General features: G+C 47.0%; 1 protein-coding gene across 1 annotated transcript in view; it reads left to right on the top strand.

Annotated features, from left to right (window-relative positions):
- cacna2d3a (calcium channel, voltage-dependent, alpha 2/delta subunit 3a) overlaps positions 1-19,616 on the top strand; it is a 337,954-nt gene extending 318,338 nt beyond the window's left edge. The window contains exons 34-36 of the mRNA XM_078414636.1: positions 14,534-14,646; positions 17,155-17,234; positions 18,629-19,616. Coding sequence (XP_078270762.1) covers positions 14,534-14,646; positions 17,155-17,234; positions 18,629-18,721 — 286 coding nt within the window. The 3' untranslated portion in view covers positions 18,722-19,616. The remainder of the gene's footprint in view (positions 1-14,533; positions 14,647-17,154; positions 17,235-18,628) is intronic.
- The last annotated feature ends 6,766 nt before the right edge of the window (positions 19,617-26,382 follow it).

Below are 26,382 nucleotides of genomic sequence, written 5' to 3'. Positions count from 1 at the left end.
TCAGTTCAGTTTATTGTCACGTGCACCGAGCGAGGTACAGTGAAAAGCTTTTGTTGCGTGCTATCCAGCCAGTGGAAACACAATACGTGATTACAATCGAGCCGTTTACAGTGTACAGATACATGATAAGGGAATAACGTTTAGTGCAAGGTAAAGCCGGTGAAGTTACGAACTATCTTTGATCGGGCTTCGCTGGCTTTACCTTGCTATAAACGTTATTCAGTTATCATGTATCTGCACACTGTAAATGACTCGATTGTAATTATGTGTTAGCACGCAACAAAAAGCTTTTCACTGTACCTCGCTTGGTACACGTGACCATAAACGAACCTATAGCTGTAACCATACTTTGATGAGAGTAACCAACATAAGCCTGTAACTCCGCAGTGACATGGTCGAACCAGCGGAGGAGCTGTAGGATCAGTACTTTCAACAATGCCTTATAGTTCAATATAAAGGTAGCTTTCAGAGTACCTTCCAATGGAATAAGCTCATTGCAGGCAAGGGAGCTGGAAGTGTCACATTTTATTACCGGTATAAACAAAAATCCATAAACAATCTGAGAAGAAATGGGTGGCGTTTCGGGTCAAGACCCTTCTTCATTGTGATTATCAGAAACCCGAAACGTCACCCATTCCTTCTCTCCAGAGATGCTGCCTGTCACTCTGAGTTACTCCAGCTTTTTGTGTCTGTCTTCGGTTTAAACCAGCATCTACAGTTCCAGCCTACACAGTTTACAACCGGTGGCAATTGCTCTTTAAATGACCCCAGGATGAAAAGCAAATACAATGACCTGAATCCCCCAGTTGCTACCACCTTGCCTGAGAGATATTCAATAGTCAACCTGAATATTATAAGGTCATAAGTTATAGGAGCAGAATTAGGCCATTCAGCCAATCAAGTCTACGCCATTCAAACACGGCTGATCTATCTCTCCCTCCTAACCCCATTCTCCTGCCTTCTACCCATAACCCCTGACACCCGTACTAATCAAGAATCTATCTATCTCTGCCTTACAAAAATCCACTGACTTGGCCTCCACAGCCTTCTGTGGCAAAGAATTCCTCAGATTCACCACCCTCTGACTGAAGAAATCCCTTCCGAAAGGAACGTCCTTTAACTCTGAGGCTGTGACCTCTGGTCCTAGACTCTCCCACCAGTGGAAACATCCTCTCCACATCCACTCTATCCAGGCCTTTCACTATTCTGTACGTTTCAATGAGGTCCCCCCTCATTCTTCTAAACTCCAGCGAGTACAGGCCCAGTGCCCACAAATGCTCATCATAGTTTAGAGACAGAGCAAGTTAACATGAAAAACCTCGACTATCCTCTAGATTCCTGCAGAATGCCTCCTGGTTCTGTTCTCATTATAGAAATATAGAAACATATAAAATAGGTGCAGGAGTAGGCCATTCGGCCCTTCTAGCCAGCACCGCCCTTCACTGTGATCATGGCTGTTCATCCAGAATCAGTACCCCGTTCCTGCCCTCTCCCCATACCCTTCCAAATATTTAATCAGAACTAATGGTATTTCATTTCATTTTTCATTCATATCAATATATGATATAGATTTTTAATTGGGGATTTATGCATATAACCCAGTATGCAAAATACTTTAAGGGTTTAAAAATATTTACATTATGTCCATGCAATCAAAATTTCTGCATTAAAGTGCTATCTGTTGTAATATAAAATGAGGGTAAGGTCAGATATTAATAACTATGTGTGCCCACATATTTTCATCGAAAAGGCAGTGGCAATCAATGCTCCTGAATCATTGCTGGCAGATTTGAATGTTTTTTAATATATTTAGATGTGAAAAGATAACAAATTCTATCATAAATCAAGTCACTCCAGAAAACCATGCCTTGATGTTTATGTATGTATATCAAGGTGGACAGGTGAAATTCAGATAGCATTGGCTTAATTCCATCAAGGAATTCTGATGAAATAATTGGCTGTAAAACTGTCAGGGGAACCAATGATCAGAATTACCAATAGGAGGAAAGAATTCCACAGATTCGCCACCCTCTGACTGAAGAAATTCCTTCCGAAAGGAATGTCCTTTAACTCTGAGGCTGTGACCTCTAGTCCTAGACTCCACCTATATCCTTCCTTTGTCCCGCCCCCCCCCTGACATCAGTCTGAAGAAGGGTCTCGACACGAAACGTCACCCATTCCTCCTCTCCTGAGATGCTGCCTGACCTGCTGAGTTACTCCAGCATTTTGTGAATAAATACCAATAGGAGGAGGTGGAAAGACCCAGTGGGTCAGTCAGCTTCCGTGGGAAGAGAAACAGAGGCAATGCTTCCGCTTAATAATCTTTTCCCAGAGTGGTGGAGTGAGAGAACAAGAGTGTTTTAAGGTGCAGAGAGACGGGACGGCAGAGAGAACGGAGCTGGGACGGCACGGTGGCGCAGCGGGTAGAGCTGCTGCCTCACAGCGCCAGAGACCCGGGGTCGATCCCGACTACGGGCGCTGTTTGTACCGAGTTTGTACGTTCTCTCTGTGACCTGCGTGGGTTTTCTCCGGGTGCTCCGGTTTCCTCCCACACTCCAAAGACGTACAGGTTTGTAGGTGATTTGTTCACACATGTTCTGTGAGTTGATTTAAAACATTTTTTTTTTTTAAATGTTTAATTATTTTTTATACAATAGGTGCAGGAGTAGGCCATTCGGCCCTTCGAGCCAGCATCGCCATTCAATGTGATCATGGCTGATCATTCTCACGCGTGTCCGGTGATTTGTTCATGTGTCTCTGGTCATTTGAGAACGTGTGACCAGTCATTAGGTCACGCGTGTCAGCAGAATACAGCAGTGGTAAATGTGAGGACGTCACTGGGCTAAAGCTCCTGTGAAGTTTGTCTTTCTTCAGCGATCCCCGTCAGCAGTATAACGCGGCCCGCTGTGTAACACAGCAACCCTGTGGCTCAGTCTCCAACCCAGAGGAAATCATGGGCAATTTATTCCAAGTGAACTCTTAAATGCAATAAAGAGCATTTGACTGAGTTTCACACGTAGCTCAGTAAATGAAGCGTTACTCTACATCAACATATGTTGAGAACTTTACACTGAAATACCTCACCAGAAATGAAAATAGACACAAAAAGCTGGAGCAACTCAGTGGGTCAGGCAGCATCTCTGGAGAGAAGGAATGGGTGACGTTTCACAGAGTGCTGGAGTAACTCAGTGGGTCAGGCAGCATCTCTGGAGAGAAGGAATGGGTGACATCTCGGGTTGAGACCCTTTGTCAGACCAGAAAGGAATCTGAGTTCATCAGATGAGTAGGAAAAAAACTGCAGATGCTGGTTTAAATGGAAGGTAGACACAAAATGCTGGTGTAACTCAACGGGTCAGGCAGCATCTCGGGAGAGAAGGAATGGGTGACGTTTCGGGTCTTGAGCCGAAACGTCACCCATTCCTTCTCTCCAGAGATGCTGCCTGACCTGCTGAGTTACTCCAGCATTTTGTGTCTACCTTCATCAGATGAGTTCTCTTTCTCAAGATGATGAGCTGATGGTCAGAGAATCGCAATATATTCTGGTGCAGTTCAAACAAGAGTTCAGCTCTGAAGATTCCTGACTCCACCCTCTCTCTCCCTCTGGCTCACAGCCCAAACTTTCCTCGAAGATAGACACAAAATGCTGGAGTAAATCAGTGGGTCAGGCAGCATCTCTGGAGAGAAGGAATGGGTGACGTTTCGGGTCGAGACCCTTCTTTCGACTGAGAGTCAGGGGAGAGGGAGACACAGAGATAAGGAAGGGTAAGGTGTGAAAATGAGACATCAAGGGGGATGGCAATCAAGGAAAATGTAGAATAGATCATTGTTGGTTAGGAGGAAATTACAACACAGCAAACAGATAAAATTTAATCAGGACAGTCAGACTGGTGGGAGAACTGGAAAGGGGGAGGGATGGAGAGAGTGGGAAAGCAATGGTTACTTGAAGTTAGAGAGGTCAATGTGCATACGGCTGTGGTGTAAGCCGCCTAAACGAAATATGAGGTGGTGTTCCTTCAATTTGCGCTGGGCCTCACTCTGAGAGTGGAGGAGGCCTTTTCACCCTTTGTTGTGAATTAAATTAGCAAAGTGTCAGCTGAATCTTGGAAGCAGCTTCTTTCCATGTTGAAGATGTACAAATACAGCTGTTCATCAGCTGGACAGAGGTGATGAAAGAATGAAGGCGGAATTGTAAAATGGTGTGTAACTACTGTTGGTGTTCATGAGTGTAATTGCATGGTGTTCTTGTACCCCGGAGGCATCTGGGAGAAGGTGCCAAGTCAGTGGCTTTGCTCTCCTAGCTTCGCCTTTGAAGGTGCGATGGTTCTCCAATCCCTTCGGGAGCTGTAACCCACACACACACTGGACGCCTGATGTTTAGTTTAGTTTAGAGATACAGCGCGGAAACAGGCCCTTTCGGCCCACTGGGTCCGCGCCACCCAGCGATCCCCACACACCAACACTATCCTACACACACTAGGGACAATTTGTACATTTACCAAGCCAATTAACCTACACACCTGCACATCTTTGGAGTGTGGGAGGAAACTGAAGATCTCGGAGAAAGCCCACGCAGGTCACAGGAAGAACGTGCAAACTCCGTACAGACGGCGCCCATAGTCGGGATTGAACCCGGGTCTCCGGCGCTGCATTCGCCGTAAGGCAGCAACTCTACCGTGAGGTAAGGAAGATGGAATGAAAGGAGGGGGATAAAGTGATCCAAGATGGCGTCCACCACAGACGACTCTTTGCGTGCCAGCCACAGGAGCAGATCTACAATCACACGTTACAATCACCCCCCACACTGAAATCTCTACTCCCACTGTAACATTCCTTACTTTTACTATGATCAGACATTACTGGCTTTACCTTGCACTAAACGTTCACAAGTTCACACAAGTTATAGGAGTAGAATTAGGCCATTCGGCCCATCAAGTCTACTCCACCATTCAATCATGGCTGATCTATCTCTCCCTCCTAACCCCATTCTCCTGCCTTCTCCCCATAACCCCTGACACCCATACTGATCAAGAATCTATCTATCTGCCTTAAATATATCCACTGACTTGGCCTCCACAGCCGTCTGTGGTAAGTATTTGGTGTTAGCTAGCATGATTAAAAGGAACCACATTGGTTTGGTCTAGAGTCGCATTGATATCCAGATAGTTTAGTTTAGTTTATTGTCACGTGTACCGAAGTACAGTGAGAAACTAAACATAGGTAGCGAAGAAGAAATCTGAAGAAGGGTCTCGACCCGAAACTCTGTGAAACGTCACCTATCCATGTTCTCCACAGATGCTGCCTGACCCGCTGAGTTACTGCAGCACTCTGTGTCTGTCTAAGTCGGTGAGGATGGCTGGTGTGTAGGACGTGTGTGAGCATTGTCCAATGCCCAGCACTGCAAGTGTGATCCCCTGCTGTTGTTCCTATCGTGGTTGAGTTGAATAGTTTGTTTTCCAGTGGAGGGAGGGAACATCTGTTGTTGTTTCCTCCTGGCAACCGGTCTTGCACCTCCTGGCATCTGGTCTTACACCTCCTGGCATCTGGTCTTACACCTCCTGGCATCTGGTCTTGTACCTCCTTGTACCTCCTGGCAACTGTTCTTGTACCTCCTGGCATTTGGTCTTGTACCTCCTGGCATCTGGTCTTACACCTCCTGGCATCTGGTCTTACACCTCCTGGCATCTGGTCTTACACCTCGTACCTCCTGGCATCTTGTCTCGTACCTCCTGGCATCTGGTCTTACACCTCGTACCTCCTGGCATCTGGTCTTACACCTCCTGGCAACAGGTCTTTTACCTCCTGGCATCTGGTCTTACACCTCCTGGCATCTTGTCTTGTACCTCCTGGCAACTGGTCTTATACCTCCTGGCATCTGGTCTTATACCTCCTGGCATCTTGTCTTGTACCTCCTGGCATCTGGTCTTGCACCTCCTGGCAACAGGTCTTGCACCTCCTGGCAACTGGTCTTGTACCTCCTGGCATCTGGTCTTACACCTCCTGGCATCTGGTCTTGCACCTCCTGGCAACAGGTCTTGCACCACCTGGCATCTGGTCTTATACCTCCTGGCATCTGGTCTTGTACCTCCTGGCAACTGGTCAGCTCTGACCGTGGAGAGACGTGAGGATACGTTCTGCACAGCCATGATGTTCCTCATGCTGACGTTCTCTGCCATTCCAGTGTGCTATTTTTCATTGAATTGGAGCATAAAGTGGATTCCCCAGGCAGGATTATTTCATTACGGGAGAGGTTGTGAAAGTCTCCGTGTGTGTTTTGCACGTGTCAGACTTGGCTTGGCGTTAGTCCCGATGGGTTTCCACCTTGCCTTGGTGTGTGTGTGAGCTGCTGAGAGCTAAGCCATGTGTAGCTGTGCTCCTGGCCCGGTCACCCCTGGTGGGCAGGTCCCTGACACACAGCCCGGACCAAGGAGAAGATGCCAATGGCGGGACAGGCAGAGGATGGTGTCTGGCCCCTGGGCCGAGACCACCATGGCAGACAAGGTGGAGGAAGACTGCCTCCTCTACCCCATTGGGCAAGTGGTACGGAAGTGTGGAAACGCAGCACAGTAGTGCAGCGGGTAGAACTGCTGCCTCACAGCCTCACAGACCTTAGGAGCTGTCGTTATGGAGTTTGCACGTTAATCCTGTGACCACGTGGGTTTCATCCAGGTGCTCCAGTTTCCTCCCACATCCCAAAGACGTGCGGGTTTGTAGGTTAATTGGCCCTCTGTAAATTACCCCATGTGTGTAGGGAGTAGATGAGAAAGTGGGATAACATGGAACTAGGTGATCGCTGGTCTACACGGACTCAGTCATTAGACAATAGACAATAGGTGCAGGAGGAGGCCATTCAGTCCTTCGAGCCAGCACCGCCATTCAATGTGATCATGGCTGATCATCCACAATCAGTACCCCATTCCTGCCTTCTCCCCATACCCCCTGACTCCTCTACCTTTAAGAGCTCTATCTAACTCTCTCTTTAAAGCATCCAGTGAATTGGCCTCCACTGCCTTCTGAGGCAGAGAACTCCACAGATTCACAACTCTCTGAGTGAAAACGTTTTTCCTCATCTCTGTTCTAAATGGCCTACCCCTTATTCTTAAACTGTGGTTCTTTCCCTGGTTCTGGAACCAAAGTGGGTCGAATGGCCTGTTTCCATGCTTTATCTCTAAACGAAACCAATAACTAAACGGTATAAAATCAACACATGTTAAAAATTAAATATTATTGGAAAGTGAAATAACATAGAACTGGTGTGAGCGGGTGATTGCCAGTCGGCACGGACTTGGTCAGCCTGTTTCCATGCTGCATCTCCCAATCATTCATTCGAAGCAACGTCACCAGTAGTAAAACACTTTGAAATGTCCTCAGGTCAGAAACCCACAGCATTAATGCAAAACCCTGTCTTTTTGTTTTTTATTATCTGACAAAAGTCGCAAAAGGATTTCAGCGGAAATCAGTAAAATCTGCTCTTGCTAAAACTAACCCACATGGAATCTGTGTAAGTTGTGATGCTACTTTTATATCCTTTAAAAGGCTCTTGTCACATTTAGTGAGGTCAGGTCTATCTTGTGCAGTCAAGACAATAAAATACAAATAAATTATTTAGTTTAGTTCAGTTTTAGAGATACAGCGCGGAAACAGGCCCTTCGGCCCACCGAGTCCGTGCCGACATTAGACATTGCAAAGCTATTCACGTAATGTTCAAGGGTAGTCACTGTTGTAATTGAGTAATGAGTTTAGTTTATTGTTTATTGTCACGTGTACCGAGGTACAGTGAAAAGCTTTTGTTGCGTGCTAACCAACCAGCGGAAAGACAATACATGATTACAATCGAGCCGTTTACAGTGTGCAGGTATATAGGGAATGACATGGATTACGTTTAGTGCAAGATTAACCTCAGTAAAGGCCCAACAAATGAGAGTTTTAGTATATAGATGGGGCCAAACGCAGGTGGGTGGGACATGGTGCAGAAATATTTTCATTGTACCACGCTACAGGTGACAAACAATTAGAGGGATGTGGGCCAAGCCCGGCCAAATGGTCCAAGGTCATGTGGGTAACTTGGTCGGCATGGTTGCCTGGGGCCACGGGGCGTGTGGGTAACTTGGATGGCATGGTTGCCTGGGGCCACGGGGCGTGTGGGTAACTTGGTCGGCATGGTTGCCTGGGGCCACGGGGCGTGTGGGTAACTTGGTCGGCATGGTTGCCTGGGGCCACAGGGCGTGTGGGTAACTTGGTCGGCATGGTTGCCTGGGGCCACGGGGCGTGTGGGTAACTTGGTCGGCATGGTTGCCTGGGGCCACGGGGCGTGTGGGTAACTTGGTCGGCATGGTTGCCTGGGGCCACGGGGCGTGTTTCGGTATTATATGACTCTACAACTCTGTATTTATTCACTTCCAACTCGAAGGCCGCAAGGGGACCTGTCTCCACCAGGTCCACAGGCAATGCGTTCCAAACGTAAACCTCACGTTGTCAACAATGTTTTCCTCTCGTGCCACTCTTCATTTTATTCTCCTCTAGTTTATACCTCTAACCCTTGATCTCTTCTCAAACAGAAACAACCTCCCATGATTCACTCTCTCCAGATTCACTCTCTCCTTGTCTCAGATCTCTCAGTCTGTTCAGTCTCAGCCTCTCCAATCTGAGCTTGTAGCTGCAAACCCCTCTTGCCCGCAACGCCTCTTGTAATACCACTCTGGCCCAATGGTTCCACATTCCTACTGGAGTGAGGTGGCCAGACCTGAGTACAAACATTCTGCCTGAGACCAGGCCAATATTTCATCATGTTTCAGCAAGGTGTTATACTTTGTGCCTTCATTGATAAAGCCCTAAAGGTTGTGATTCACTCAAGGAAGAAAGATGGCAATACATTTACTTTTATAACTTTAACGTGAGATTAAACATCTGGATTCTTCATTTTCCTACAAAGAGCCGAGGGGCAATATTTATTCATGTAGCCTTTTGATTGTCACATGATATCCAATTATTGGCATGGCTGGAATCTGATACACTTGGAAGTATATTTACCAAAGCATTCTTGAAACAGAGCTACATTATTGGAGTGAATGGGAACATTATACAGTCATTCTATACTGGAGATTTCACCCAGGGCTATTTCCATTTCCATGGTTAAAGTGCCTGAACATATCTTCTTTCATTTTTCCATAGCTTTGGTTCGTGAATAGTACACATTAATAGGGAATTAATTAATTAATACATGAGCTGTAGACGTTACCAGGAAAATATCTGAGCATTGGCTGCTCCTGCACTTGGCATTGTCTCAGTCTGGGGCATTATATATGTTCAACGCTCAACCAAGATGAGATGGTATCGCTAACATTGGTGCCTCTTGTAGCCACGTAACATTGGTGGGGGAAGGACAACAGTTCCATGATCCATGACGCCGACACTGGCGGACGTGAACACACAAGTCCCAAAGCTGCTGGTAGCTGTGGGAACTGCTTTTCAAGCCTGTATTTCAACATTGGCTTCTCCTTGTTACACGTTTGGCCAGACTCCTGTCCCAGTGTGGACAGAGCCTCCACTTAGTGGAGTGTAGAAATCAAAGAAACATAGAAACATAGAAAAATAGGTGCAGGTGGAGGCCATTCGGCCCTTCCAGCCAGCACCGCCATTCAATATGATCATCCAGAATCAGTACCCCATTCCTGCTTTCTCCTCATATCCCTTGATTCCGTTAGCCCCAAGAGCTAAATCTAACTCTCTCTTGAAAACATCCAGTGGATTGGCCTCCACTGCCCTTCATAGAGACACAGAGTGATACAGTGTGGAAACAGGCCCTTCATAGAGACACAGAGTGATACAGTGTGGAAACAGGCCCTTCATAGAGTCACAGAGTGATACAGTGTGGAAACAGGCCCTTCGGCCCAACTCGCCCACACCGGCCAACATGTCCCAGCTACCCTAATCCCACTTGCTTGCGTTTGGTCCATATCCCTCCAAACCTGTCCTATCCATGTACCTGTCCAAGTGTCTCTTAAACAATGGGATAGTCCCAACCTCAACTACCTCCTCTGGCAGCTTGTTCCATACACCCACCACCCTCTGTGTGAAAAACTTACCCCTCAGATTCCTATTAAATCTTTCCCCTTCACCTTGACCCTGTGTCCACTGGAACATTCCAACATTCTCAACGTTGGAATGAGCAGTGTTGCAGAGAGACAGGTGCCACAGCCTCAAATTCCTTCCGTTTATGAAGGGACTTGGATGATGCCAGTGCAGGCTCGGCTGGTGACGTTGCTGTGGGCACAATGTTACAGTCACACCCCCACAATCTAGGCCGAGGGATCCAAGTGCACAGCTTACTGACAGTAGCAGCATAAGTAGATAGAGTGGTAAAGGAGGCGTGTGGTATGCATGCCTTCATTGGCCCGGGCATTGAGCATACGTTCACGTTATAGGAGTAGAATTAGGCCATTCGGCCCATCGAGTCCACTCTGCCATTCTCATGCCATTGAGTCCAACCCCATTCTCCTGCCTTCTCCCCATAACCCGTGACACCCGCACTAATCAAGAATGTGTCTATCTCTGCCTTAAATATATCCACTGACTTGGCCTCCACAGCCCTCTGTGGCAATGAGTTCCACACATTCACTACCCTCTGACTGAAGAAGTTTCTCGTCACCTCCTTTCTGGTGTCCCAGAGAGCCGGGTTCCATCCTGACCACGGGTGCTGTCTGTACGGAGCTTTGTACGTTCTCCCTGGGACCTCGTGGGTTTTCTCCGGGTACTTCGGGTTCCTCCCACATTCAAAAGACGTACAAGTTTGTGGGTTAATTGGGCTTCCGTCAAATAATTGTCCCTAATGTGTAGGATAGACAATAGACAATAGACAATAGGTGCAGGATGAGGCCATTCGGCCCTTCGAGCCAGCACCGCCATTCAATGTGATCATGGCTGATAGTACTCGTGTATGGAGAGATCGCTGGTCGGTATGGACTCGGTGGGCCCAAAGGCCTGGTTCCATGCTGTAACTCCAAAATAAACTGGAGGCTTTTAGATAGGCACATGGATATCAGTCTGAAGAAGGGTCTCGACCAGAAACGTCACCCATTCCTTCTCTCCAGAGATGCTGCCTGACCCGCTGAGTTACTCCAACATTTTGTGATACCTTGGATATCTAATGGCAGATGGAATGAGGTTAACTTGGCATCATGTTCAGCATGGACTTGATGGGCCAAAGGGCCTGTTCCTGTGCTGTACTGTTCTATGTTCTATGCTCTGCACCCTGTGGACTTTGAGGGGGTCGCTGTGGCAGATTTCCACACGATCTCACGACCACACGCAGGGCACGACTTGTACCACAACTTGCATTTAATTCACCTTTTTTGCTTTTACTCAGTGGTATAATAAATTCCCCAGTAAACCAGGTGAGTTTACGGGGATCATGGGGAATATAAGCCAGTACGTTTACAGTGAACGTGGGAATAGGGCCCCAACGTGATTACAACAGGCTTCTGAAGAGGCCTCCGGTACAAGGAGAATAACTCCAGCGTGTTTAACGTCAGCATGGGACTGATACAGAAGCATCATGGGTGGCAAGCAGTGGGGTAGCTGGTGAGTGCCACTTTACTGCAGTGGTGAGGATGGAAGGAACTATAATGGCATGTAGATTGGTTCAATAAACAGACGCAAATCTGGCAAATGGAACAAGAGACGGGAAATGTGAAATTGTCCACTGTGGCAGGAAAGTCCATTCTTGGAGAATGAGAAACTAGGGATCAGAGAGTACAAGGTCTGATAAACATCTCCTGCACCTTTCCAGGGCTTCCCCCATCCATCCCTCCTGTAATAGGGTGACCAGAACTGCACACAACAGTCCAATGGTGAAGCTGAAACATCCTGATTCTTGTAATCAATGCCCCGACCTATAACAGCAAACAACCAGGGGAGATTCTGTTCTCTCAGAGGGTGATGAGGCTTTGGAACCCTCTTGCTGGAACGCAGGTGGAAGCAGTCGGAATATCTTTCGGGAGGAGATAAATAGATCCCTGAAAAAAGGAGAAGGTGAGAGAGGCTCCTGTGGGCAGATGAGAAGTTGAGATCAGAGAGATCACAGGCACGATCCTACTCAACCATGGGCCAGGCAGCGGGTCAGGCAGCATCTGTGGAGAACATGGATAGGTGACGCTTTGGGTGGGGATGGTTCTTAAGTCTGAAGAAGGGTCGCAACCTAAAATGTCACGTATATGTGTCCTCCAGAGACAGCACTCGAGGTCGTGATGAAAGCTGGGTCTCTGGCGCTGTGAGGCAGCAACGCCACCACTGCGCCACCGTGCCGCCCCACTGTTGGCAGTGTGTACGGTCCTGTCATTGACGATCAGGCCAGGTCTCTACAGAAGGTTACTGACAGAGTAGTAAGGTCAGAGTAGTAAGCAGAACTAGGCCATTCAGCCGATCGAGTCTACTCCGCCATTCAACCATGGCTGATCTATCTCTCCCTCCTAACCCCATTCTCCTGCCCTTCTCCCCGTAACCCCTGGCACGTGAGCAGGCAGTCAGTGAGGATGCTGCAGTGCTGGGAGGTTTGTTGCTGCCCGGGGATCTCTGAGCCATCAGATTAGTCTCTTACAAATATCACAAGTGAAACATTGCCCTTCATACAAATTATGTAACAAATCGCGAGCAGTTTGGGCAGTTAATTCTCCTTAGCTGAGAGAGAACAAACAAAAAGCCATTAGCTCGAAGTAACGAAAGCCTGAAAGAATTGCCATTGTTCATGAAAGTAGGCAGCAGGAAGCTTATACTTTGATGCTGTGCATTAACAGAGTTCTTTATGTGGGCATGTCTGTCAGTAACCGTGAAAGATGCATCATCGACCTGGTTTTCAATGTCAAATCCATTCTCTAGCCTGATCTATTTGTTTGATTCTTCCAGGTAAGTACAAGTAGATTATATTGTTTCTGGAATGCTGTCAAATTTCTGCTATCTTTATTCAGAGTACTATGCTTTCAACCCTGCTAAACCCGTACAACAAGTAAGTAATTGTCAGACATTATTTAATACCTGTGGCTGACATGCCAAGGAAATGCGTACTTTTCTGATTGTTTCTGAACAATAAATGAGTTGGGGACTACCCGGTGAAGAGATGTCAAAGGGAAAAGGGTTATTTTTAATAAACCCGCACTGAACACAGTGAAGAAAGGAGCAATATTAAGAAAAGTCAAGCTACATCCTGGAGAGACGGCTGGGTTTCATGGAATAATGAGGGGGGATTAGCTGCAAGCAGAGTTTGAACAGAGCGGAATTGTTTCCCTTGGAACGCTGGAGGTTGATGGGACCTGATAGATGTATATAAAATTATGACAGGTGTAGACAGGGTAGACAGTCAGAACCTTTCCCCAGGGTGGAGATGTCACAAACTAGAGGGCAGAGCTTTCAATTGAGAGAGAGGAAGTTTAAAGGAGATGCCAGAGGTAAACTTTCTACAGAGAGAGTGGGGCGTGAAGGACTTGTTTCTAATGATGTTTCAATCAATTAATCAAAAAGATGCTTCAAACTTCATGTTTTTATTTATTTACACTGTTTAAATCCATCACAGTCTTGTTCACTTTACACAAACCGCCAGAGTCCCCAGTCCAACCCAAAAACCCGTATAACTGTTACTCTATGGCTCTGTTACTCTATGGCTCTGTTACTCTATGGCTCTGTTACTCTATGGCTCTGTTACTCTATGACTGTGTTACTCTATGGCTCTGTTACTCTATGGCTCTGTTACTCTATGGCTCTGTTACTCTATGGCTCTGTTACTCTATGGCTCTGTTACTCTATGGCTCTGTTACTCTATGGCTCTGTTACTCTATGGCTCTGTTACTCTATGGCTCTGTTACTCTATGGCTCTGTTACTCTATGGCTCTGTTACTCTATGGCTCTGTTACCCTTTGACTCTGTTACTCTATGGCTCTGTTACTCTATGACTGTGTTACTCTATGGCTCTGTTACTCTATGGCTCTGTTACTCTATGGCTCTGTTACCCTTTGACTCTGTTACTCTTTGGCTCTGTTACTCTATGACTGTATTACTCTATGGCTCTGTTACTCTATGGCTCTGTTACTCTATGGCTCTGTTACTCTATGGCTCTGTTACTCTATGGCTCTGTTACTCTATGGCTCTGTTACTCTATGGCTCTGTTACTCTATGGCTCTGTTACTCTATGGCTCTGTTACTCTATGACTGTGTTACTCTATGACTGTGTTACTCTATGACTGTGTTACTCTATGACTGTGTTACTCTATGACTGTGTTACTCTATGACTCTTACCCTTTGACTCTGTTACTCTATGGCTCTGTTACTCTATGGCTCTGTTACCCTTTGACTCTGTTACTCTATGGCTCTGTTACTCTTTGACACTGTTACTCTGATTATTACTCTATGGCTCTGTTAATCTATGGCTCTGTTACTCTTTGACTCTGTTACTGTATGGCTCTGTTACTCTGATTATTACTCTATGGCTCTGTTACTCTGATTATTACTTTATGGCTCTCTGACTAATGCTTCTTTGCTTCTGCCTCAGGTCGTTTGTGATCCAGCAGATTCCAAGCAGCAACCTGTTCATGGTTGTGGTGGACACTAGCTGTGGGTGCAACGTTGAACCAGTCACCATGGACCCCATTGAAATTATATATATCCTTTGTCACAGGCTGTGTCTTTAGAGGGCTTTTAAACAGTCGTCATGTTGTGAATGGGGTGGCACGGTGGTGCAGGGGTAGAGTTGCTGCCTCACAGCGCCAGAGACCCGGGTTCCATCCCAACCACGGGTGCTGTCTGTACGGAGTTTGTACGTTCTCCCCGTGACCTGCGTGGATTTTCTCCAAGATCTCCAGTTTCCTCCCACACTACAAATACATGCAGGTTTGTAAGTTAATTGGCTTGGTATAAATGTAAAATTGTCCCTAGTGTGTGTAGGATAGTGTTAGTGTGCGGGGATCGCTGGGCGGCACGGACTCGGTGGGCCGAAGGGCCTGTTTCCGCGCTGTATCTCTAAACTAAACTGGACTAAAAAAAATGTGCGTTTCATGGCAGGCCAAAACACTAACACAGCTGTTTTATAAAAACACCTCAGCAGAATATATCTGTGTGTGTGTACAATGCATTGCACATGAAACTTGGCAGCAGATAGACCTGCTATGTAGCCAGGTTGGAAGAGACCCAAGCAAGTGTCCCCTCTTTGTTTCTCAACACTTTCTACCATTTCATTTAAATTTAATTTGATTGAGAAATTATTTTTCTCTAATTGGATACTGTTCCACTGTGTCTTTGCAATAAGAATCTCAAAATTACTCTTGGGCATATTTCAGTTTAATTTATTTTGGAGAGGTATGGTCCGATCTTTATTTAGGCCTCAGAAAAACATTGAAGTCTTGCACCATAAACGTGGGCCTCCAGTTTCATAGAATATAGAACATGGAACAGGACAGCACAAGGCAGGCCCTTCGGCCCACAATGCTTGTGCCAACTATTTAAAATGTGCTAAGGTACTATTTTGAAATTCACCCTCTTTTGATATATATTATGATATAAAAGCTTTAATAAGTTTGCAGGGCCAGGGCATTTGCCAAGCAGTAAACCTAGTGTGTAGCTTAATAAACCTAAATATAACCCCCCCCCCCCATCTTTCTTCTCCCAAAATGTCTCCCCTTCTTATTCCCCTTCTCGCTCTCTGGCCAGGAGCAATCCCATCTAAAACATCTCCAATCGTTCCTAAATCTGAACCCTGACGTGATTTTCCAATCAGCTCAGTTGGGGCACAGTCACTGACATTCAGTAATGTTTATAGACCATTGAGAGCTGACATCCGTGTGCGTGTCAAGTCAAGTCAAATTTATTTGTCACATACACATACACGATGTGCAGTGAAATGAAAGTGGCAATGCCCGCGGGTTGTGCACAAAAAGAATTACAGTTACAGCATATAAATAAAGTTAATAAGTTACTATTAGTGTCGACAAAAATTTAGTCTCTGGGGTTATAAAAGTTGACAGTCCTGATGGCCTGTGGGAAGAAGCTCCGTCTCATCCTCTCCGTTTTCACAGCGTGACAGCGGAGGCGTTTGCCTGATCGTAGCATCTGGAACAGTCCGTTACTGGGGTGGCAGGGGTCCCTCATGATCTTGCTTGCTCTGGATCTGCACCTCCTGATGTATAGGTCCTGCAGGGGGACGAGTGTAGTTCCCATGGTGCATTCTGCCGAACGCACTACTCTCTGCAGGGCCATCCTGTCCTGGGCAGAGCTGTTCCCAAACCAGACTGTAATGTTGCCGGACAGGATGCTCTCTACAGCCCCAGAGTAGAAGCAATGAAGGATCCTCAGAGACACTCTGAATTTCCTCAGTTGTCTAAGGTGGTAAAGGCGCTGCTTAGCCTTACCCACCAGTGCGGCAATGTGCTTGCCCACGTCAGATCCTCTGCGATGCGGACTCCCAAGTATTTAAAACTGCTCACCCTATCCACAATAGACCCATTGATCTCCAGTGGCGTGTACGTCCTTGGATGTTTAGCCCTTCTGAAGTCCACAATCAGCTCCTTTGTTTTAGTGACATTCAAGAGGAGGCTATTGTCCTGACACCAGAGTGCCAGATCAGCCACCTCCTCCCGGTAGGCCTTCTCATCGTTGTTGGAGATCCGGCCCACCACCACAGTGTCATCAGCAAACTTGATGATGGAGTTTGAGCTGAACCTGGCCCCACAGTCATGTGTGTACAGGGAGTACAGTAGGGGGCTAAGGACGCAGCCCTGGGGGGATCCTATGTTCAGGGTGAGGGAGCTAGATGTGTGTTCCCCCATCCTGACCACTTGGGGCCTGGCGGTGAGAAAGTCCAGGACCCAGGCACACAGAGGAGTGCTAAGCCCCAGTTCCAGCAGCTTCTCAACCAGTCTGCTGGGGACTATTGTGTTGAATGCTGAACTAAAGTCAATGAACAGTATCCTCACATAGCCCCCTGGCTGTCCAGATGAGAGAGAGCGGTGTGTAGAACCTGGGAGACCGCATCATCCGTGGTCCTGTTCGGACGGTATGCGAACTGTAGTGGGTCCATGTTGCGAGGAAGGAGGGCGCAGATGTGCTTCTTGACTAGCCTCTCAAAGCATTTCATGACAACCATATGTGAAACCATATGCCTTAACTACAGTGAACATAATGAATCCAAGAAATGTGATACCCTCAGATCACACAAAATCAGAAGACGTCCTGATTCCTGCCACCCATTCCATGCTGAGGTAAGTCGATCTTTGTCGAACACATCATTTAAGTGGCGTCACAGCGCCAGAGACCTGGGTTCCATCCTGACTGCGGGTTGCTGCCAGTGTGGAGTTTGTACGTTCTCCCCGTGAGTTTGTGTGGGTTTTCTCCGGGTGCTCCGGTTTCCTCCCACACTCCAAAGACGTGCAGGTTTGTAGGTTGATTGGCTTAGGTAAAATTGTAAATTGTCCCTAGTGTGTTAGTGTGTGTTGAAAAGTGTTAATGTGCGGGGATCGCTGGTCGGCAGGGACTCGGTGGGCCGAAGGGCCTGTTTCCGCGCTGTATCTCTAAAATAAACTAAAATAAACTAAAAAATAATTAATGTGTAAGAAGGCTTGTATACACTGGAATTTAGAAGGATGAGAGGAGATCTTATTGAAACGTATAAGATTATTAAGGGGTTGGACACGTTAGAGGCAGGAAACATGTTCCCAATGTTGGGGGAGTCCAGAACAAGGGGCCACAGTTTAAGAATAAGGGGTAGGCCATTTAGAACTGAGATGAGGAAAAACTTTTTCAGTCAGAGAGTTGTGAATCTGTGGAATTCTCTGCCTCAGAAGGCAGTGGAGGCCAATTCTCTGAATGCATTCAAGAGAGAGCTAGATAGAGCTCTTAAGGATAGCGGAGTCAGGGGGTATGGGGAGAAGGCAGGAACGGGGTACTGATTGAGAATGATCAGCCATGATCACATTGAATGGCGGTGCTGGCACGAAGGGCCGAATGGCCTCCTCCTGCACCTATTGTCTATTGTCTATAAGGAACTGCAGATGCTGGTTTAAACCGAAGGTTGACACAAAATGCTGGAGTAACTCAGCGGGACAGACAGCATCTCTGGAGAGAAGGAATGGGGGACGTTTCGGGTCGAGACCCTTCTTCAGACTTCAGACAAAAAATAATTAACGCTTACCAGTAACAAAAGGCTATTCACCCGCCCACCCGCCCTGTCGGTAACCACTTGTGTTCACCCGCCCACCTGCCCTGTCGGTAACCACTTGTGTTCACCCGCCCACCTGCCCTGTCGGTAACTACTTGTGTTCACCCACCCACCCGCCCTGTCGGTAACCACTTGTGTTCACCCACCCACCCGCCCTGTCGGTAACCACTTGTGTTCACCCACCCACCCGCTCTGTCGGTAACCACTTGTGTTCACCCACCCACCCGCCCTGTCGGTAACCACTTGTGTTCACCCACCCACCTGCCCTGTCGGTAACCACTTGTGTTCACCCACCCACCCGCCCTGTCGGTAACCACTTGTGTTCACCCACCCACCTGCCCTGTCGGTAACCACTTGTGTTCACCCACCCACCTGCCCTGTCGGTAACCACTTGTGTTCACCCTTCTCGAGACTAACCAGCGTTTCCACCATTTGTAGGAGAATGCACGTGAGTGTGGAGATGGCCTGGCCCTTCAGCCTTGCCCTGCAGCTCTCATGCTATCGCTCATCCTGGCCTTGTGCCAGAGGTGACAGAGACTCCAGGGTCCGTGCTGTGCTATGGTGAAGCAGAAACTGAAGGACACCGTTGAAAGGCAATGTCACCCTGTGGCAAACCCCTTCCACATTATACTGAACATTAGAACTGGAAACGGTTGCAGGAGCCGTGCTGAAAGTACACGTCAGACAGCAGTAAGCAGAAGATGTGCATCTGATGCAATACACATACAGGTATTGTCATTATGGTAACCATAAACTGTGAGACCATCACTTTGCAGCCATCATTGGTGATTGATTACTTAGGGCCTTACCTTCTCCTTCAACAGATTGGACATGTTTGTGTACATTTTTAAATAAACGATCTTTTGACAACAGCAGGTTTGATGTCGCATGAGAACATTTTCCTTGTGCCAGTTGTTAACTGTTTCATGGTTTGTAGTATTTGTTTATTTATGCATATCACTTGTATGTGACTTTAATATAAAAGAAATAAGTTGTTTCTGTACAGAAAAAAAAAGACTGTTTACAGCGCTAAAATATGTGTCAGCTAGTTGCTCGAGTCCCGGTAGAACTAGATAAGGAATGCTAACTCAGCTTGTCAATTCAAAAATAAATTACATTATTATTGCATCAACTTTTGTTTCGATTGAAATGTTTATTGGTTTAAACTAGCAACTTGTTGCTTTAATGTAGGTCTACATTTCTATGTTCCGAAGGCTGGGAATATTATAGCAAGGATAATTCTTAGTTAATCTTAACAAACGGTTCTTTACAGCTTTCTGAGTATGCATGTTCAGTATGATATGCCATGTGATGCTCAATATTATAAGAGGAATACTGTACGACTATGCAAAGAATATTTGAAACACTCACATCCCTAAATAAAGCAAAATATTCTAATACTATTGCATATTTTTTCATTTTAACTCAGAACGCTATTGCATTTTTGTGATCAATAATTAAATGCATTTGGTAATGAAATCTCTGGATATTGTGTGGGATACGTAAACACTCTGAACTTCTCGATTCACCTACAGCATCAGTGGAGCTGCTGCTGAGACCTGGGTTCCATCCTGACCTCGGGTGCTGTGTGTGTGTTTGTGTGGAGTTTACATGTTCTCCTTGTGACCGTGTGGGTTTCCTCCGGGCGCACCGGTTTCCTCCCACATCCCAAAGACGTGCGGGTCTGTAGGTTTATTGATAAATGTAAATTGCCCCTAGTGTGTACAGAGTGAATGAGAGAGTGGGATAACATGGTACTGGTGTGATAGAGTGATACAGCGTGGAAACAGGCCCTTAGGCCCAAATTGCCCACACCGGCCAACATGACCCAGCTACACTAGACCCACCTGCCTGCGATTGGTCCAAATCCATATTTAGGGCGGTCACGGTGGCGCAGCGGTAGAGTTGCTGCCTTACAGCGAATGCAGCGCCGGAGACCCGGGTTCCATCCTGACTACGGGTGCTGTCTGTACGGAGTTTGTACGTTCTCCCCGTGACCTGCGTGGGTTTTCTCCGAGATCTTCGGTTTCCTCCCACACTCCAAAGACGTGCAGGTTTGTAGGTTAATTGGCTTGGTAAATGTAAAAATTGTCCCAAGTGGGTGTAGGATAGCGTTAATGAACGGGGATCGCTGGTAGGTGCGGACCCGTTGGGCTGAAGGGCCTGTTTCCGCGCTGTATCTCAAAACCCACTAAAATCCCTCCAAACCTGTCCTATCCATGTTCCTGTCGAACTGTTTCTTAAACGATGAAATTGTCCCAGCCTCAACTACCTCCTCTGGCAGCTCGTTCCATGCACCCACCACCCTCTGTGTGAAAAAGTTACCCCTCAGATTCCCATTAAATCTTTTCCCCTTCACCTTAAACCTATGAACTCTGGTGTTCGATTCCCCTACACTGGGCAAGAGACTCTGTGCATCTACCCGATCTATTCCTCTCATGAATGGGTGATTGACAATGAGCATTGACTGGCTGGGCCGAAGGGCCTATTTCCATGCATTCAAGGGATGGATGAAACGTTCTTTATACTGCCCCACAGTGGATCAAAGACAGATCAATGTTGTCTTTCCTGTACATAAACTCTCCCCAGCTTTGCGCTGATTTGTTTAGATTATATAGTGACAGATGTAATTGTTAGATAATATCTTCATATTGTGGAAATGCAATGTGACATACCATATCCATAATGACGTGATTGTAATAGGATAGAACTGCTGTTGGTAGTTCCTAAAAACCTACAGAAAATTATAACACATGTAAGTCCCGAGCACTTACTAATCTGAAGAGGGGTTTGAATTCCAAATTCAATCTGTTTGATTTTTAAAAAGAAAACTTTTACAGAAAAAGAATGCATGTTATGCTTTGTTATTGCTGTTCATTTTGGTGTGTGTGCACATATCTATGTGAGTAACATAGAAACAAAGAAACATAGAAAATAGATGCAGGAGTAGGCCATGGCTGATCATCCAGAATTGGCTGTGCTGGCTCAAGGGGCTGAATGGCCTACTCCTGCACCTATTGTGTATTGTCTAATCAGTGCCCCGTTCCTGCTTTCTCCCCATATCCCTTGATTCCGTTAGCCCTAAGAGCTAAATCTAATTCTCTCTTGAAAACATCCAGTGAATTGGCCTCCACTGCCTTCTGTGGCAGAGAATTCCACAGATTCACAACTCTCTGGGTGAAAAGGTTTTCCTCATCTCCGTCCTAAATGGCCGACCCCTTATTCTTAAACTGTGACCCCCTGGTGTTGGACTCCCCCAACATCGGGACCATTTTTCCTGCATCTAGCCTGTCTAATTCCTTAAGAATCTCATATGTTTCTCTGAGATCCCCCTCATCCTTCTAAATTCCGGTGAATTCAAGCGCAGAGAATTCCACAGATTCACAACTCTCTGACTGAAAAGGTTTTTCCTCATCTCCGTTCTAAATGGCCTACCCCTTATTCTTAAACTGTGGCCCCTTGTTCTGGACTCCCCCAACATTGGGAACACGTTTCCTGCCTCTAACGTGTCCAACCCCTTAATAATCTTATACGTTTCGATAAGATGTCCTCTCATCCTTCTAAGTTTGTAGGTTAATTGGCTTGGTGCAAGTGTAAATTGTCCCTAGTGTGTGTGTGGGATAGTGTTGGTGTGCAGTGAATTAGCACGGACTTGGTGGGCCGAAGGGCCTCTTTCCGCGCACTGTATCTCTAAACAAATGATGCTGTGCGTGCGTGCATCTTTTTGTGATTCTCTTGCAGAAGAAGTCAAAGATATCTTGAACTAAACGCACATGAATATTGTGTTGCCCTGCCATCTGAGAACAATTAACTGTTGCTGTAACTGGAGAAAATGTATTACTATCTGGGACTGACTTAAAAGATAAAACCAGTTAACCTGAATATGTATTTTAAATGTTGCTTTGCGGGCTCTAGATGCTGCAGGTAATTACATTACAGCCCATGCCCCCTTGCCCTGGGCACCAGCTTTGTTAGAATCAAAAGCATTCACACCCTGGTCAGAAAACCAGACTTCTGATTTGTATTAGATGGCTATGCCTTTGCAACTGACTCACCCAAGCCTTTAACTATTTAGCTCCTGATTTGAGGAAACCTTTTCCTTTCCCAGTTCTTGAGAATGTGTTTGTCATTCTCGTGTGGTATAAATTCATCAAATCTGAAAATGTGGTTACTCTGATGGACGAATGTTTTTTAAAATATTGGTTGCAAGAGCGCATCGGAAGAGTCGCGTATAAACAGCTGTGACATGACTGATTGCAACTCTGTGGATGGACTTACCACATCTTTTACCCAGTCTTGTACCCGCAGTCAGGGAATCAAGAACCAGAGGACAAAGGCTTAAGGTTAGAGGAAAAAGATTTAATAGGAATCTGAGGGGCAACTTTTTCACTCAGAGGGTGTTAGGTACATTAGGCAGCCAACTATCTCACTCCCAAATACGGGACAAGGTGACGTCACCGCCCCGCGCCCTGCGTGCCCTCACCCAGCCAGCGGCCACATGCTCCCGCTCCACCAATGGCGGCCACCCGAGCTGGGAGGCGGGTTGCTAGGCAACCTCCATTCGGGGCGCCTGGGCCTCTCGACCTACACTGTCCGGAGTTAAAATGTCGGAAACCTAGAATGTCGGGACCTAAACTGTCAGGATCTAAACTGTCCGGACCTACAGTGTCGGGGCCTACAGTGTCAAGGTCTACAGTGTCGGGGCCTACACCGTCCGGGCCTACAGCGCCCCCCCGGGCCTAATATGGGACAAGGGCGGTTTTGTACGGGACAAACCAACTTAGCCCAAAATCTCGTAAACCTCCTCTGGACCCTCTCCAGAGCCAGCATATCCTTCCTCAGATATGGTTTTGATGGTTTTCTGATACTAAACAATGTTATACTTATCAGTCTTAAGAAGGGTCCCAACCTGAAAAGTGATCTGCCATTCCCTCCACAGATGCTGCCCGACCCCACTGAGTTCCTCCAGCATTTTGTGTTTTGCTCATGATTCCAGCATCTGCAGTTCCTTGCGACATAAATGTTTCTAAGACTTTGTGAAAAGTCCATGGCTTCACATTGGAATGACGTGCAAGGTCAAGATGCTCTTGATGTGTAAGGACAACTCACCATTTCACAAAAGATTAGGCTGGATCACAATCAGTTTTTCCCAACAGATATCTAATCCAACTCGGGTCACTGTTTGAATGAAACTCACCGTTTTACTGTGGAAACCTACTGATGTACCAAAGAATCGTTGGTGTTCCCAGATTCACGGTTCTAAACCAAGAATGTATTGTGCTAACTTTTACCTGGGAAGCACAGTGGAACAGCTGGCAGTGTTGCTGCCTCACAGCAGCAGGGGCCTGGGTTTGATACTGGCCTCGGGTGCTGTCTGTGTGGAGTTTGCACATTCTACCCGTGACAGCACGTGTATCCTCCGGGTGCTCCGGTTACCTCCCATATCCGTGTGGGTTTGTAGGATACTCGGCCCTATGTCAATTGCCCCTGGTGTGTGTAGGGAGTGGATGAGAATGTGGGATAGCATAGAACTAGTGCGAACAGGTGATGGATGGTCGGCAGGGACATGGTGGGCCGAAGGGCCTGGTTTCCATGCTGTATCACTGAACTCCAAACCACAACACTTAAAGCTCAATTTGTGTTTAATCCTACATTATTTGTGGAATTCTCTGCCACAGGGGGCAGTGGAGGCCAATTCACTGGATGAATTTAAAAGAGAGTTAGATAGAGCTCTAGGGGCTAGTGGAATCAAGGGATATGGGGAGAAGGCAGGCACAGGTTACTGATTGTGGAGGATCAGCCATGATCACAATGAATGGTGGTGCTGGTTCGAAGGGCCAAATGGCCTCCTCCTGTACCTATTTTCTATGTTTCTATTACAATTTTGTCCTAGGTTAAAATTGTTTGAGATGTTATTAAAAACTTTAGGAGTCATCATTGCTTAAATGCAGGATTTGCTCCTGTTAAACCACTGGGCTGGATTGCTTCGTGCATGTGTGTGAGGGGTGATGGCACATTTAGCTTCCACATTACCCTCCTCCCATCCCCAGCACTTCTGTTTCCTTAACATTAAACCATTGACTCAGGTGCCGACTCAGCAGATTTGCACCTCGCTTAATGTATAAAAACATGTCGTATCTGACCATGAGACCGTATCATGTTCAGAATTGTGTTGAACAGATGCCACTTCATAGCTGAGACCATCGAGGCCACAGAACACTGGACACGTTAGTGTAGGAAGGTACTACAGATGCCTGTTTGCACCAAAAACACAAAATGCTAGAGTAACTCAGCGGGTCAGGCAGCATCTGTGGAGAACATGGATAGGTGACGTTTCACAGAGTGCTGGAGTAACTCAGCGGGTCAGGCAGCATCTGTGGAGAACATGGATAGGTGACGTTTCACAGAGTGCTGGAGTAACTCAGAGGGTCAGGCAGCATCTGTGGAGAACATGGATAGGTGACGTTTCACAGAGTGCTGGAGTAACTCAGCGGGTCTGGCAGCATCTGTGGAGAACATAGATAGGTGACGTTTCACAGAGTGCTGGAGTAACTCAGCGGGTCAGGCAGCATCTCTGGAGAGAAGTAATGGGTGACCATTCGGGTCGAGACCCTTCTTCAGAGTGAGACTCAGGGGAGAGGGAGGCTAGAGTATGGAAGGGTCACAGAGGGGGAGCAGTGAGAGAGGGCATTGCAGAACTCTCATTGGTGAGAGGAGGAGCACTTAGAAACATAGAAATATAGAAAATAGGTGCAGGAGTAGGCCATTCGGCCCTTCGAGCCTGCACCGCCATTCAATATGATCATGGCTGATCATCCAACTCAGTATCCCGTACCTGCCTTCTTCAAGGTTGGCTTCCCTTAGAACAGTACAGCTCAGGAACAGGCCCATCGTCCCTACTACCCCTGTGGCCGTGCAGAGCAGTGCATTGTGGTGCGGTGTTTCTGGAGGAGGCTGCTGTATGGGCATCTCTCTGTGGTTTGTAGGGTCGCCAACTGTCCCGTATTAGCCGGGACATCCCAGATTTTGGACTAAATTGGTTTGTCCCGTACGGGACCACCCTTGTCCCGTATTTGGCCCGTGGGCCACTGTCGGCCGGGACAGTGTAGGCTAACGGAGTGTGTTCGGGGAGCGGGGACGAGCATGTACACCTAACGGAGGTTGCATTTCAACCCGCCTCCCGGCACGGGCAGCCACCATTGGTGGAGCGGGAGCACGTGGCCACTGGCTGGGTGAGGTCACCTGGAGCGCGGGGCGGTGACGTCATCTTGTCCCGTATTTGGGAGTGAGGAAGTTGGCAACACTAGTGGTTTGTGATGTGGATAGATGGCTGGGCTGGGGATCAAGGACTACATCCAGTAATTAGGACCAGCCAGCATCCAGCTAACACTGGTGACTCCAATTCTGGCCAATGGCGTTTCCAAGACCCAACTCAGCAGGAAAGGCCATTTAAAGAGATAATTGAGATTTTCCTTCTGTTTTCCATTTATAGATTAATTTCAAACCAATGTTAATGAAACTTTATAGTGAAGTTGAATTAGGTTTAGTTTAGTTTAGAGATACAGCGCGGATACAGGCCCTTCAGCCCACCGAGTCCATGCCGCCCAGCGATCCCTGCACATTAACACTATCCTACACACACTAGGGACAATTTATAATTTTACTAAGCCAATTAACCTACAAACCTGCACGTCTTTGGAGTGTGGGAGGAGACCGAAGATCTCGGGGAAAACCCACGCAGGTCACGGGGAGAACGTACAAACTCCGTACAGACGGCACCCGTAGTCGGGATCGATACCGGGTCTCCGGCGTCGAGAGGCAGCAACTCTACCGCTGCGCCACCGTGCCGCCTCCATGCTTTTGTTCTGTGCTTTTTTCAATTTTTTAATTCTATTGTTTTGAAGCATTTGGGTTGATAATAATTACAGTGTGTAGAAAGGAACTTCAGATGCTGGTTTATACCAAAGGCAGACACAGAGTGCTGGAGTAACTCAGCGGGTCAGACAGCATCTGTGGAGAACATGGATAGGTGACGTTTCACAGAGTGCTGGAGTAACTCAGCGGGTCAGGCAGCATCTGTGGAGAACATGGATAGGTGACGTTTCACAGAGTGCTGGAGTAACTCAGCGGGTCAGGCAGCATCTGTGGAGAACATGGATAGGTGACGTTTCACAGAGTGCTGGAGTAACTCA

This window comes from Rhinoraja longicauda, chromosome 17 (genome assembly GCF_053455715.1).
Source record: "Rhinoraja longicauda isolate Sanriku21f chromosome 17, sRhiLon1.1, whole genome shotgun sequence".
NCBI classification, from domain to species: Eukaryota; Metazoa; Chordata; class Chondrichthyes; order Rajiformes; family Arhynchobatidae; genus Rhinoraja; species Rhinoraja longicauda.
The sequence above is the reverse complement of the archived record's forward strand: the minus strand, read 5'-3'. Positions and strand labels throughout refer to the sequence as shown.